This window comes from Podarcis filfolensis (genome assembly GCF_964270895.1).
Source record: "Podarcis filfolensis genome assembly, chromosome: 16".
Lineage (NCBI taxonomy): Eukaryota > Metazoa > Chordata > Lepidosauria > Squamata > Lacertidae > Podarcis > Podarcis filfolensis.
The window spans coordinates 33,297,808-33,312,249 of NC_139620.1; the positions used below are offsets into that span (position 1 = coordinate 33,297,808).

General features: G+C 46.4%; 1 protein-coding gene across 1 annotated transcript in view; it reads right to left on the minus strand.

Annotated features, from left to right (window-relative positions):
- Window positions 1–13,871, minus strand: part of ULK1 (unc-51 like autophagy activating kinase 1) — a 113,821-nt gene extending 99,950 nt beyond the window's left edge. The window contains exons 1-3 of the mRNA XM_083589860.1: window positions 12,509–13,871; window positions 11,013–11,105; window positions 10,865–10,906 (exon numbers count right to left, since the gene is read on the minus strand). Of these exons, the coding sequence (XP_083445986.1) occupies window positions 10,865–10,906; window positions 11,013–11,105; window positions 12,509–12,598 (225 nt within the window). The 5' untranslated portion in view covers window positions 12,599–13,871. The remainder of the gene's footprint in view (window positions 1–10,864; window positions 10,907–11,012; window positions 11,106–12,508) is intronic.
- Window positions 13,872–14,442: the final 571 nt, after the last annotated feature.

Below are 14,442 nucleotides of genomic sequence, written 5' to 3' on the forward strand. Positions count from 1 at the left end.
CGGTATCACTGTACTAGGAAACGAGACAGAGGTGGGCTGGCTCCTGTATCTCATCCCCTTAACACAACTTTAACATGCCACAGCTCAGTGGCTGAACACCTGTTTCTCATGCAGAAGGTCCCAGATTCCATCTGCCGCCATCCCTAGGCAGGGCTGAGAGACTGAGGAAAGCAAAATGCCGCTTAAAAGGATCTGAAATATTTTTTTTTTAAGCTAGGATTTATTTTATTTTGGCTTGTCTTATTTGATGTTTTAATGTGTTGTAAACAGCTTTGAGAATTGTTCTGTAAAATGTAAAGTGGTATAGATGGCATTATATTGTTGTTGTTGTTATTATTATTATTATTATTATTATTATTATTATTATTATTATTATTATTATTTTCGGGGGGGGCAGAAACCCAGACATTCCATTGTGGTGACCATAACCTTGGTTTAAGGTGCCATTTAGCTGTTAGCTGAGTTTCTAACACTGGCAACCAGCTATCCTAGAGTCGCTTGCTTAAAACCTCTGATGTCAAGGGACTGTTTGGATGCTCAGGGCTCATCCACACTCTGCCTCTCTTGTGCCTAGAAAGCAGAGGCCCTAGTGCAGGCATAGGCAAACTTGGTCCTCCAGATGTTTTGGGACTACAACTCCCATCACCCCTAGCTAACAGGACCAGTGGTCAGGGATAATGGGAGTTGTAGTCCCAAAACATCTGGAGGACCGAGTTTGCCTATGCCTGCCCTAGTGGTTTTCCCCTTGCCCGGCATCTTTCCCAAGGAAAGCCCACTGTTGAAGCTCTAAACTGGAGCCAATGTCAATCCGGAGAAAACCAGAATTGTCATTTGCTCTGATTGAGCACTAAAGAGAAGTTTCCCCTGGGTAGAGCAGCAGACCCGAGGAAGTGTGGACAAGCCCTCAAGCTGCCGAAGGTAATGGCCATGGAATGTTGACAAACAGAGCTGCAACTGTGAGGAAAGGGAAAGGTCAACTTAAGACGAGAGAGAGCCACTTTGCAAATGTCCTCAAGGACAAAAAAAGGAGGAATACGTACGATGGGAAAGAAAGCAAGAAACTGTAGAAAGGGTCTTGTAAGTTAATGAACCAAGGTAGACATGGAAGTTACAGAATTTACAGTGTAGAAGCAGGCAGGTCATTGGGGGAAAGAGTTCCTTTGAGATCTTGCGATAGCATTGCTCTCTGGTTTCAAGATTATTTCAATCTCTGGCAGCGGTAAAGTTGTTGCTGTCATTTGTGGTGAGCGGCCAGCTAGTTCATGCCATCCTGGTTTCAACACTATTTAGATTTTGTAAACTCTCATGAAATTCAAACATAGCTTCCTTCTATGAAATCATTCACTCCTCTCAGGTAGCAACACGTGCCACTCGAGATGCTGTTGGACAACAAACTCCCATCAGCCTCAACCAGCATGGCCATGGACCAGGGATGATGATGATGATGGGAATTGCAGTTTGGCAACATCTGACAAGGGCTCCCCATCCCTGCTCTAAGAAATCCATTAAAAGGAGCACTCACATGTGGAGATTGTGCTCAGAGTATTGCAGCCTTGCAAATAAGCCCACCAAAGTTACTAGCCTGACAGTGAACCATTTCCATTCAACAACAGCCCGCTCTGCTTTTTACACTGGGCACACTCACTTACATGTTAATTCCTTATTGCCTATGGCAGCCTTTCTCGACCTTGGGTCCCCAGATGTTGCTGAACTACAACTCCCATCATCCCTAGCTAGCAAGGCCAGAGCTCAGGGATGATGGGAGTTGTAGTCCAACAACATCTGGGGACCCAAGGTTGAGAAACACTGGCCTATGGCTACCAAGCCTGTGCAAGTTTGGATTAATAATGCCTTTGACATGTAAGGGCACTTTATCGCTGCAAATCAGGTGAATGCATTTGCATAAAAGCTTGCCAATTATTAAATTGCATTTACTGCACATAATATGGACACCTGGGTAGCACACGGTTAACGGGAGTGGGCAAAGCACATGACCCCCCCTTCTCCCTCCGCCCACAAGTCAAGCTGCAGGTCTAGTTCTGCAATTTTTTACAAAGCTGTGTGGACAGGTGGAATGGGGAGGGGCGCACCCCGTGCATGGAAAAGGTACTGGGTTTTGACCCTCGCTTCTCCAGATAGGGCTGGGAAACACTCCCACCCCTGAGAGCATGAGCTGCTTCTATGCAGGCCAGGATTGGGCAACGTGTACCCATTCAGAAGGGACACGAGTGGCGCTGTGGGTTAAACCACAGAGCCTAGGGCTTGCTGATCAGAAGGTCGGTGGTTCGAATCCCCGCGACGGGGTGAGCTCCCATAGCTCAGTCCCTGCTCCTGCCAACCTAGCAGTTTGAAAGCACGTCAAAGTACAAGTAGATAAATAGGTACCGCTCCGGTGGGAAGGTAAATGGCGTTTCTGTGTGCTGCTCTGGTTCGCCAGAAGCAGCTCAGTCATGCTGGCCACATGACCCAGAAGCTGTACGCCGGCTCCCTCGGCCAGTAAAGCGAGAAGAGCGCCGCAACCCCAGAGTCGGCCACCACTAATGGTCAGGGGTCCCATTCAGAAGCTGTTGGACTCCGATCATCCCTGGGCATTGTCCATTCTGGCTGGTGCTGACTACAGAGTCCTATAGCTTCTCCATCTTTGGCAGATGATAAAGAACTAGATGGACCAATGGCCTGAGTCTGACTTGCATAAGACAGAGAGAAACTACAACACAGTGGAAGAACGCATACAAAGCTTTTGTTGTTTGTTGTTCCCGGGAATGGAAGAGGAAGCAACTTCTTGCGGCACAGAACAGCAACATTTCAACAGAATGGCAGACTGGGTATTGCTCCTTCCGATGTTCTATTACCTAATTAAATCTAGCATTGTGTCAGTTCATGGCTTGTTTAAAAAATAAATAAATCATACGAACAAATAAAAAACTCCCCGTTTAGAAATTAAATGCAAGGCAAGTAGTGGCTGTGTGATGGTCTACAGCATAGGTCCTCAACGAGTGGGTCGCAAGGCCATTCCAGGTGGGTTGCAGCCAAGTTATTGCCACCATATGGCTCTCTAGCTAAGGCTTACTGGACCAAAGGAGCAGCGTATGCCATTACTGGGCTGAGAAGCATTCTTCCAACGAGACACTCCTTTTGTCTATTTCCATGAGCGCTTCAACTTGGCAGGGAAAAGGCACGAGCCCTTTTCAATAGGATACATATTTCTGATCAATCATATGCCCCTCTTTCCTACATCTAGGCCTGTAGGGAGGGAGCTCTCTCTGGAACAGGCGCACTCTGTTCACTTTTGAGTCGATGTCTATCGTTTTCCAGGCTTCTCCTTAAATGGAATTTTGCCGAGGGGACTGGCATGCGGAAGTTTCAGCTGCGGTGGGTTAGTTAGGATTAGCTTGGTTGCCCACCAGGGCAGCAATGAGGGTCCTGGGATTAGCGATGGCAATGAGAGCGCTTGGAGGGAGCAGGAATTCCACATAACAATCACCTCACTTCTTTTAACCTGAAATAGGTCTGGGTCAACTCATGGGTCTCTCTCCCCGTGACGCAAGCTGGGAGTCAGGGGTGGGTCTTCGGCCTGGACCAGTTGGACACTGGTCTATAAACATGGGAGGTTAAGAAGTGCACCCCCGAACCTATGGAGAAAACTGCTGGCTGATATGAGGTAGATCTGCAAGGATGACTTCCTAATGGACAACAGCAACAGCAAAACTACCTACCGTATTTTTTGCTCTGTAAGACTCACTTTTTCCCTCTTAAAAAGTAAGAGGAAATGTGTGTGCGTCTTATGGAGCAAATGCAGGCTGCACAGCTATCCCAGAAGCCAGAACAGCAAGAGGATTGCTGCTTTCACTGCGTAGCGATCCCTCTTGCTGTTCTGGCTTCTGAGATTCAAAATATTTTTTTTCTTCTTTTTCTCCTCCAAAAGCTAGGTGTGTCTTGTGGTCTAGTGCATCTTATAGAGCGAAAAATACGGTATTTTCCCCACTTAAGCTGGGGAAGATAGCTAAGCGGGTGAGCTTGGCTGGTGTGTAAAAGGACTGCAAGCTCAGCTCAATTCGGACACTGAGAACAAATTCCAAGGATCAGAAGGTGCTCAGATGTACCCCAGTCTAATTCTATTGGTTAAGGTCATAAACACAACAAGCCTGAAGGCTTGCCCACACCAATCTACAGTCACTGTGGTTTTATCAACCATTTCCTTTGTGTGGTGGGGGGCAGGGAGAGTTACAGAGGGAGTCCCAATAAAGCCAGAAACAGAAAGAATTGGAGTGGGAGGGAGGAAAGAAACCACAAACCACAAAACAGGTAACAGCATCAACCCTCCAAAAGAAGCTATGTTTACAGCTTCCAGGGTGGCAGCTGTGTTATATCTGCTGCCGCAGATAAAAAGCATTCAGCACCACAGAAAAGGCAAAATATTTTAAGGTGGTATCTGCTTATCCAGTTGGGAAGTGGGAGAGTTTAGGCGACAATCAATCTTAAAAGATTGGGAGTGGGGGAGTAGCACCAAATTGTACTTAAAAGGATCTCCAGTTAACAGCAAAGTGTATGCAACAGCTTTCAAAGTCAAAACAATAAGACCTGCAAGGGATTCTCTTTTGCATTTGAACAAAGAAAACGGTAAACAAAGAGATTTCCGCTTAAAACAACCAAGCAGCTTTCTGAACCAGCTGAATTACTACCATCCTGGCATCTCTGTGGGAGAACAAGATTTGGGGGCGCTGAACGTCAGGGACCATGGGAGCTGTGGACTGACAACATCTGTCCCGACACAGTGTCCATCCCTGGCCTATGGTTTACAACTGGTTCACTTTCGATTTAAGTACCAGGGCTGACACTGCTGCAACTACCATGAACATACAAGCAGACGCAAACAAACACACAAACTAGCCTGAATTTCAGTCGTTCGAGGGCGCTCAAAACACCTCCAATTTATATAAAGGTAAAGGGAACCCTGACCATTAGGTCCAGTCGTGACCGACTCAGGGGTTGCGCGCTCATCTCGCTCTATAGGCCGAGGGAGCCAGCGTTCGTCCGCAGACAGCTTCCAGGTCATGTGGCCAGCATGACTGAGCCGCTTCTGGTGAACCAGAGCAGCGCACGGAAACGCCGTTTACCTTCCCGCCAGAGCGGTACCTATTTATCTACTTGCACTTTTACGTGCTTTCGAACTGCTAGGTTGGCAGGAGCAAGGACCGAGCAACAGGAGCTCACCCCGTCATGGGGATTCGAACCGCCAACATTCTGATCGGCAAGTCCTAGGCTCTGTGGTTTAACCCACAGCGCCACCCACGTCCCATCCAATTTATATACTGCCTCTTAAAATACCAAGGCTGTGTACAATAACACAATTCAAGACAAAAGAATCCCAAATATGATAAACCCTAATCTAATAAAAAAAGAATGTATCACAAATATAGCAGCCTCGAATCACTCCACTGGTATCTGAGGCCAAGGGAAAGCTTGAGTACATAGATAGGCTTTTAACAGCTGATGGAAGCTCACCCTGGCAGATGCCTAGCTCAGGCCACAGACCGGGGGCCACCACAGAAAGGGCCCTTCAAACTGCCACAAGATGAAGCTCTGCAGACCACAGCATAACAGGTTTATTTATCATTTTCTCCGTAAGACCTCTGTGTATCAGAGACAGATTCAAACCTCACCAAATATAATGCAACTTACTTTCAAGTTCAACGTGCATGGGACTGCAGCTTTTTGTTTAAAAATCACAACGCCACAACAAAACAATAAAAGCACAAGAGTCGTATGAAATGTGAGGCCGAGTAGGCCCACTGAGATTAATAGACATGACTACGTAAGTTATTTTGCAATCCTATGCATTTCAAAAGCAGCGATCTAGAGAAGACTACACTACAGGAAACTATAAGAGAAATCGAAAGGGATAATTCCATCAGCTTCCTGAGATACAGTTCCCGGAATTCCAAACAACAAGGAAGCCAAGAACCATTAAAGTGATTTACGTTTTGTCACATAGACACACCCAGGCAGATGCTTTATGATGCAGAACGGAGACCCGGTGACACATTTAGCACCCTGGCAGATCTGGCTGCAGGAAAGGAATTAGGATTCCCTCAAACTGGTTTGTCCTTGCTGGGTAATGGCTGCAAGGCAGTCTTGGCCAAGAGGCAACTCTCAAAATCCATTTGATAGCTCAGCAGCAGCAGCTCTGGAAAGCCCCAATTAGGAAGCAACAGCAGAAAGGTCCCATTCAGATGCTAAAACACAACTGATGCAGGCTTTGTTTGGTTTGTGGGAGGGTTCACATGTTGCCTGTGTGTGTGTCTGTCTGTCTGTCTGTCTGTCTGTCAGAAAGAGGTCCAGCAGGGCCTCAGGCTCAAGGCAGGGGTGGGTGTGGGTGTGTACACAGCCCACTTAATCCTGTTCTGGATTATTGTGGAATTCAAACACTTGTTAATTTTTTAGACTCTGCACCCTTCAGGGTAGTCCCTTTCACTTTAATTCTGTACAGAGCCATGCACATTGATCATGCTATATAAACGTTGAAAATGTTTTTTTAAAGCCTTTGTGAAGTTTCACCACAATATCAAAAATATTACTCTTAATATTTATTACTTGCTTTACTCATTTAAAAAAAAATGGCTTGAAGCAACTCATGAACCGAAACACTGAAACCAACTACAATAAACACAACCCATAAAAGCCTTTTAAAAAAATAAACAAACAAACAAATTCATTTCCACAAATAAAAGGCAGGTCTGGCAGATCTTGCCCAGCCAAAACAGGTCACAAAGACCCTTCAAAATCCTGTTCAATAATATGGAAGCAAAATTCATGGATTCTAAATCTTTCTCTTTCTGGTTTTGTTGACCAGGCAGCCCTGCAAATAGAGCAGAGATGGGGAACCACACACTCAAGGGTCCAACGTAGCCTTTCCAGGCCTTCTGCCTCACCTCTGTGGCTTTCTCCAAGGCCTCACCTGCTCCCAAGACCACCCTACCCATGGTCACTCATGTGTTCTGGCTTAGCTGGGACATATACTGGAATTCTGATAATGCCTTTTGCTTGCCTGAATGTAGAATGAAGAGACCTCTGGCTTTTCCATTACTGAAATACAGCCCGGTGTGCAAAGGCGAGAGCTGTATCCATCCTTTCACCTACTTTTTGCCTCTGCCCCTGGTAAGTTTGTCCATAATAAGGCCCTTTGCCCCTCCCCAAAAGGTTTTGCACCCCTGAAATAAAGGACTGTCCTCTATAAAGGACGATACATAGCAAAGCTACACTTCGAAACTCCCTGCCTAGTGACATCAGACAGGCACGTTCACGGTATTCTTCTCGGCACCGGCGAACAACATTTTTGTTCGGACACGACCCTGCAGCCATGTGGAATGTCGACATGTATTTTAGTCTGGCTTTTAGCTTTCTGTTGATTTTAATTGTTATTTTTTGAACTAAAACAAAATGGTGGCTTTAAACTGTTTTTGACTGATAATTTTCTTACTCTGCTCTTTTTGCAAGCCAACTTTGAGGTTTTGTTGCAATCAAGCAGCATATAAAACTTGTGAAACAAACAAACAAACAAATAAATAAATATTGCATTCTGAAGTAATATTCGTTACCACGTTAAGCTGGTGTGCTGTAAGACCAGAGTCTTGAATTACATAACAACACCTGCTACGTGAAAGGCCCTCTGAAACTGTGGCTCCCAAGGAATCATAACCCGAGTGCCACCAAGCCCCACCCCAAAATGAAAACTGAGAATCTCATGATGTTGCAGATCCATGCACCTTGTGATTTGACATTCATGCACACAGATACACACAGAGAAATATGACCCCCACCTAGTCTAGTAAAACAGCATAGTTGGTGTGGAAAGATACTAGCTAAGCAGGACACAGTGGGGTAAGATGCAGAAACTGCTGTCCACCTCCAAGGTCCTTGAACCAAGTCTACAGACTTGGGCTTGGTTCCTGCCGACGAAAGCACTAGTCTTGGCTGTGCCGCTCCAGAGTTCGCATGATGGAATGCTCCTTCATGCCAGTTAAGATACAGGATATCCCTGAAACTAGAGAACTAACATGACAAGGAGAAAAATAAGCTGGGCTGGAACCATCCCTGACATGCTCATTTTCTACATGCAAGGATTAACTGTTGGTGCGAAAGAACCAACGTGTCCGTTCTTACCAGAGACACATGTTTATTAACTCAGGAAAATGCTTTGGGTTGTATTCAATGATAGCTCTACTCACAGAGTAGGCCCACTGAAATCAACAAACATGACTAACTGTAGTTCATTAATTTCAATGGTTCTGGTCTGAGTAAAATTTACCTGAACACCATCCAACGGGGCTCAATTAAGATTCAAATTAAATGCTGGAGGCACTGAGGACCTAGTCAGGTTCTCCCCTGGAGGCAGATTTTGGCAGCATCCCACATCAGGTGTAGATAACTCACAAACAGCCAAACTGATGCATCACACAAGGTACTGTTTCTGGAAAGCACCCTGAGTGGATGGGGCAACACAGTCAGATGGGTGGGGTATAAGGAATAAATCATCATCATCATCTCCAGGTAGGGCTGGGAGAGACTTCACCTGAAACCCTAGGCCAGGCTTCCTCAACCTTGGCCCTCCTACGAGGCCTAGGACCCTTGTACCTATGGGACCGCCTCTCCCGGTATGCCCCACGGAGAGCCTCAAGGTCCATAAATAGCAACACCCTAGAGGTCCTGGGCCCTAAGGAAGTTAGATTGGCTTCAACCAGAGCCAGGGCCTTTTCAACACTGGCTCCGGCCTGGTGGAACGCTCTGCCTCATGAGACCAGGGCCCTGCAGGATCTGATTTCTTTCCGCATGGCCTGTAAGACAGAGTTGTTCCGCCTGGCCTTTGGCTTGGAGCCAATTTGATTCCCTCCCCCTCTTTCTTTTTTCCTTTCTCCTTCTGTGATGAGGCTGCATTTTAATGTTTCAATGTTGTATTTTAATCTTGTTTTTAAGTTGTATTCATTCAACTTGTTTTTATTATTGCTTGTTAGCCGCCCTGAGCCCGGCCTTGGCTGGGGAGGGCGGGGTATGAATAAAAATTATTATTATTATCACAACTCCCATGATCCCTAGCTAGCAGGACCAGTGGTCAGGGATGGGAATTGTAGTCCCAAAACAACTGGAGGGCTGAGGCTGGGGAAGCCTGCCCTAGAGAGCTGCTGCCAGTCAGTGTTGACGGTACAGAGCTGGATGGACCCTTGTATAAGTCACATTCCTATGTTCCCACCTACCCCATCTGCCTAATCCACATGGGTGCATCTATCAAAATGGAATTAATAATAATAATAATTTTTAAAAAACGGGGTCTTACTACAAAGTGTAAATTCTGGTCTGCAGCTGGGTGACCGAGGTTTCCTTAACACTAAGCAGAAAGAAAAGTAGCTCATGTGCAGATTTTTACGCACAAGAGCTGGCCTCTGGGATTTGCATGCATAACATGGTGTTTTGCCCCACCAAGGAAACAAAAGGAAGGGTGTTGACCCAAGGACTTTTGCAAGGTTTCCGAGGGAACAAAATCAGAATATTTATTCTATGATTCTGCAAGAGAAAAGGCCTTGCTGCATTTCCTTAGGGCAACTGGAGGTCGGGAGGGGAGGAGAGAGAATTAAAGACTGGGGGTGGGGTGGGGGAAACATGCTGCTTTGTGCAAAACCGATCTGCTTCCTGATTATTTGACCTGAGATAACCCCACCCCCAGCAACATCCAGCCCCTATTTTTGAGACTGCAGAGGTACCCTGGGAAAAAGAGTCCTTGCCTCCGAGAAGCACAGAACCGAAAGGAAACAGAAGCCAAGAACTAGAGACTACGGCTCCCAGAAAGCATTGCACGCAGCCGCAGCCTGCGCCAAACACACAGGCAGGAATTTGGTTGCACTGATGATGCAAAGCCCTGACTCAACCAATCCCAGAGCGCAGGAGGAATGTCAACAAACAAGGAGGTCTGGAGGCCACATGACACCAGACAGCAACAAAGCTCAGATAAGCAACAGGGAGAACCAGGGTTCAGAGCTGGAACTGTGGCTATAAAAGCAACTGAAGGCTGTTCGTACCCAAACAACAAGAGGACTCCAAGGTGGAAATTGACACAGTGATCCAGTTCAAAACAGGATTTCTGGGCACACACCTTGGTCTGCCACAACTTAGTGGTGCCATTGTCATGTAAATAGATAAAACAAAACCTGCTTAAAAAATCAAAGGGAGATTTCATGATGGGTGGTAGGGAAGGAGGGCTAACTAACTTCAGCAGTAAAGTGACAAATGTCCCTACAGATTTTGTAGAGTGAGCTAGTTCTCAGTCTGGGGAGCATCACAAGAGGAAAAGTGAAACCCCAAAGACGGAAAAGAATCCGGCATTTGCACAGAACATCCAGACTGACAGCAACAAGGCCAAATGGATCAAAAGTAAGATTCAGCCAATCCTTCCTAACTTTTGTCTGCGTATACTGTACATTCAAAATACGATCTAATTGAGTAGCAGAACATGCCAAAGGGAGCAAAAGCAAACAGCCGGACTAACAAGACGACTTCAGGTAAAACACATCTACTGGATGCACACTCCATTTCAATGTCCGCATTTTGAAGATGAAGGAGCCTCCATCATTTCAAGGCCCTGCTCCACTGATGGGATCCTGTCCTACAGTTAAAGCTTTCTGCCCTGCAGTTAAGCCTGTGTGCCCCCCTGCTCCTATCGGGTTATATATAGTTTTTACAAAGTGTACAGACTTTTCTCCCATCACTCTCCAAAACTTCCAATAATCCACAGCTCTCAGCAAAATTTTAAAGTATCACACCTTAACCCCTCCCCCCCCTACAACATCCTTCCAAGATAGAAGTAAACTAATACCTGGAAGTCGTACAAGGCAACAATATTTTCATGCTTCAGTTCCTAGAAGGAAAGAGAGAGGAGATGGTGGTATAAGCATTTATAAAATCGCAAACAGTCGCCTTAAATCAAAATGTCAATAGCAGCAAAAACATTCCCCCTCCCTTACCTTGAGTATTTTGATTTCCTTTCCCAAGAGAGTCTGGGATTTTGCCAAGTTTTTCTTGTTGATGCATTTTATTGCTACCTCCACTTCAGGTTTCTGAAAGTTAATAATAATAAAAAAAGAAAGATGCAAAATGTAAGTTGGAGGTGGCGAAGCCCGCATTTTATTTTCACATGCTTGGAAACACACATGCGCATCTCTCTAATGAGTCCATATGCTTTAAACCACAAGAGAGGTATTCAGAAAACCCTGCTTCTCTATCCCAAACCATATAGAGCACATGTCCAGGCTTGCCCTTTATTGAATTTGCATTTGTCAGGTACCAGGAAGAGGGGGGAACAGATATATTCATTTCAAATGGCTCTTTACGCTGCCATTATCCTCTTAATTTAAGCAATACAAATATTTGGATTGTAGAAGCTGATCCCCAGCTTTACGGATGATGTGAAAAAAGGTGCCCACCCATGGACTGTGTGTTCCTTTCGTTTAATCATTAAGTGATGTAGGAGACATATTTAACAATGCCAAGGACACTTTGGAGACATGGGCTAATCTTTAGGGATAAGAAAGCCAGACAGCAACCCTGCTACAGAAGTCATTCCACCTTTCCAGGAACTTTCACCCCCTTCTTCACCAAGGCAGCACAATGGCCTGGTAAAGAAAGGCGACAAGGTTACCGGTCCGCAGAGGGAGAGCCTTCCCTCCTCTGCCACCCTGTTTGGATTCCAGCCTGAATGCAGTTACTCTGTCGCCTATGGACTACCAGGCTAGTGTGCCTTAAATACAAAGCTGCCGAGCCACATAGCTGAGTATTTATAGTTCCTCCAGTACTGCAATGTGTTTGTTAGCTTGTGGCCGCTTTAGATAGGCAGGGTTGCCAAGCCGCCGAGATAAGGCCTGTTTTCATTTTGCCTATCCAAAGTCTCGGATTTCTTCTCGGCATGTTGAGAATAAATTGCATTGAACCTAAAGCTGATCAACTCCCTGCGAAAGTTAACTTGCAGCATAGTAGCAATAGATCAAATTGTTGTAATAATAAAATAACAACAGCAACAGCTTGGGAGTTTCTAAGCTCGTTTTCTTGGAAGTGCATCCCTTGAAGTCAAGTGAGTCTGTCTTCTGAGTTGACTAGTTTAGAACTGGTCTCATCCTGACCCGATTTGCATGGCCAAGAGTCCTGTTTATTACAACAGAGTGTTGCCTGGACCCACAGGACGAGCAAGCAAAGTGATCCAGTTCAGCTGTGTGTTTATTTAGGCTCTTCCAAAAGTAGATACGTGTATTGCCTAAGAGAGCAGTAGGGAAGGTGTGTGTGGCATACATATTACAAAAAGGAACAAAATAGTTTTAATACAAAACCCCCGGGGGGGGGGGGAGGGAGAGAGAGAGAGAGAGAGAGAGAGAGAGAGAGGGTGTTAAACTGCTACTTATCTCCCAAGTGCAAATGAGTAGAGCCACTAAAAAAAAAGTTTGGAAAGAAGGATAAACATTGTATTTACCTCTTTGTGCCTCCCTTTGAAAACGACGGCGAAAGCTCCATGCCCGATCAAATCCTTCCTGCTGAACTCAAATTTCCCAACCGTCTCCATGCCTTTCCACGTTTGGGCCTCAAGTGTGAATGGCGAGAAGGAGCTCGGTAGCAACAGCAACAATATATGTATAGTTGAAAAGGGGGTGGGGGTGGGAAGGCGAGTCGAAGGCCTCCCCCAAACCCTCTTTGTTAAAGCGGGGGTGGGACCCTAAGCACACACAATAAAAATAATAATAAAGTTTTGAAAGACACCGAAGCCCTCTCTTTCAAGGACAATCAAGAGGAACTAGAAACTTGAAAAAGCAAAACTTCTCTCCTGTCCAGCTCTCGGCAGTTAAATTTCTGGCTTTGGACTCCCACCTCTTCTTCGGCCATCGGCTGTCTTTTTCTGTAAAAAGGCCGGGATTTAGTCATTGTTACGAAGGGACGGGAGGAGAGGGAGTTCGAGTCCCGGCTACCAAAGTTTCCCCATTTTTACTGCAGCCAGGAAAGTGGGGGTGGGGGAGAGAATTAAAACCAATATTTAAAACACGTATATAATGTGCAGATAGAATAGGTATCAAGTCTCCAATTAAAGACCTTGTGAATGAGCCCCAGCACTAGGAAGAGCTCGTCCCGTTGGGCCGCCCGGCTACGAAGACCGACCCATCTCCGGCCATCCGGAGCTCAAAAACGCAAGCTGATGCAAGACGCGTAAATCCACACCAAAAAAAACACCAGCCTCTCCAACCTTGACGTCAAATCCACCTTAAAAAGAAAGACCCAGCAAAAAGACCACCATCCACCTTAAGACCAAGTCCACCTTAAGAGTTGTTGTTGTGTTTTTTCACCCCCTCTCTGCCCCCCCTTCCTCTTCCAACCAGTTTTTTGTTTGTACAAACAGCTGCCCAGATGCGCGCCGGGGATGCCCTTCCTTCTTTCCTTCTTCTTCTTCTGGGATTCTTGCGGAGGGGGGAAATCCCGTTTTTGTTGTCTCTCGCAGGAGAAGGAGGAGAATTAAGTGGGGGGGGTCCAAGCAGAGGCTCCCTTCTGGCTTGGCTGGCGGAGGAGAGGATCCGCGGAGCAGCCGCTGCTGTTTCCAGCTTCAGACAAAAGACCTGCGAGGCTCAGGGCGCAGGAGAGCTCAGCTCTGCCTCTCCGCCTTATTTATTTATTTCCCAGGGAGCGCAGGCGCCGTTGCGACCGGAGAGAGAGAGAGACTAAATAAATGGAGACAACAGCAGCAGCAGCAGCCACCTAAAGGCAAAAAGGAGGGATGAGCCGGGCGGCTTTTAAAGGCACAGCAAAGATCTCGTGAGTCACGCAGAGCGAAGCGCGCAGGCACACGCGCGCGCGCGCAAGTGGTTGCAGTTGGGCATTCTGCAACGAGTCAGGGATCGCTCAGCTTCGAGCATCACCTGAGATACCACATGGCGGAGCTGGAAGAGGGAGGGTGTCCCAAGTCCCTTCCCCCCCCCCCCAGCGCAAGGAGATTGTTGTTTTCCCCCACGCTTTGTGTGGCGATGAGAAAACGATCGGTGGTATTCCCTGCCTCTTGAAGTTCGCAAGGTCAGCAGGAAAGAAAGAGGGGCGGGGCTTGCAGAAGAAATGGATGGCCGGTGGCAATTTAGGCGCATGGGTTTCGATGGGTCTACCCCTGAGGTGAAAGAGGAGAGCACAAAATATGGTCCGAAACTCAACATCAAAAAAACTAAGATCATGGCCACTGGTTCCATCACCTCCTGGCAAATAGAAGGGGAAGAAATGGAGGCAGTGAGAGATTTTACTTGGGTTCCATAATCACTGCAGATGGTGACAGCAGTCACTAAATTAAAAAGATGCCTGCTTCTTGGGAGAAAAGCAATGACAAATCTAGACAGCATCTTAAAAAGCAGAGACATCACCTTACCAACAAAGGTCCGT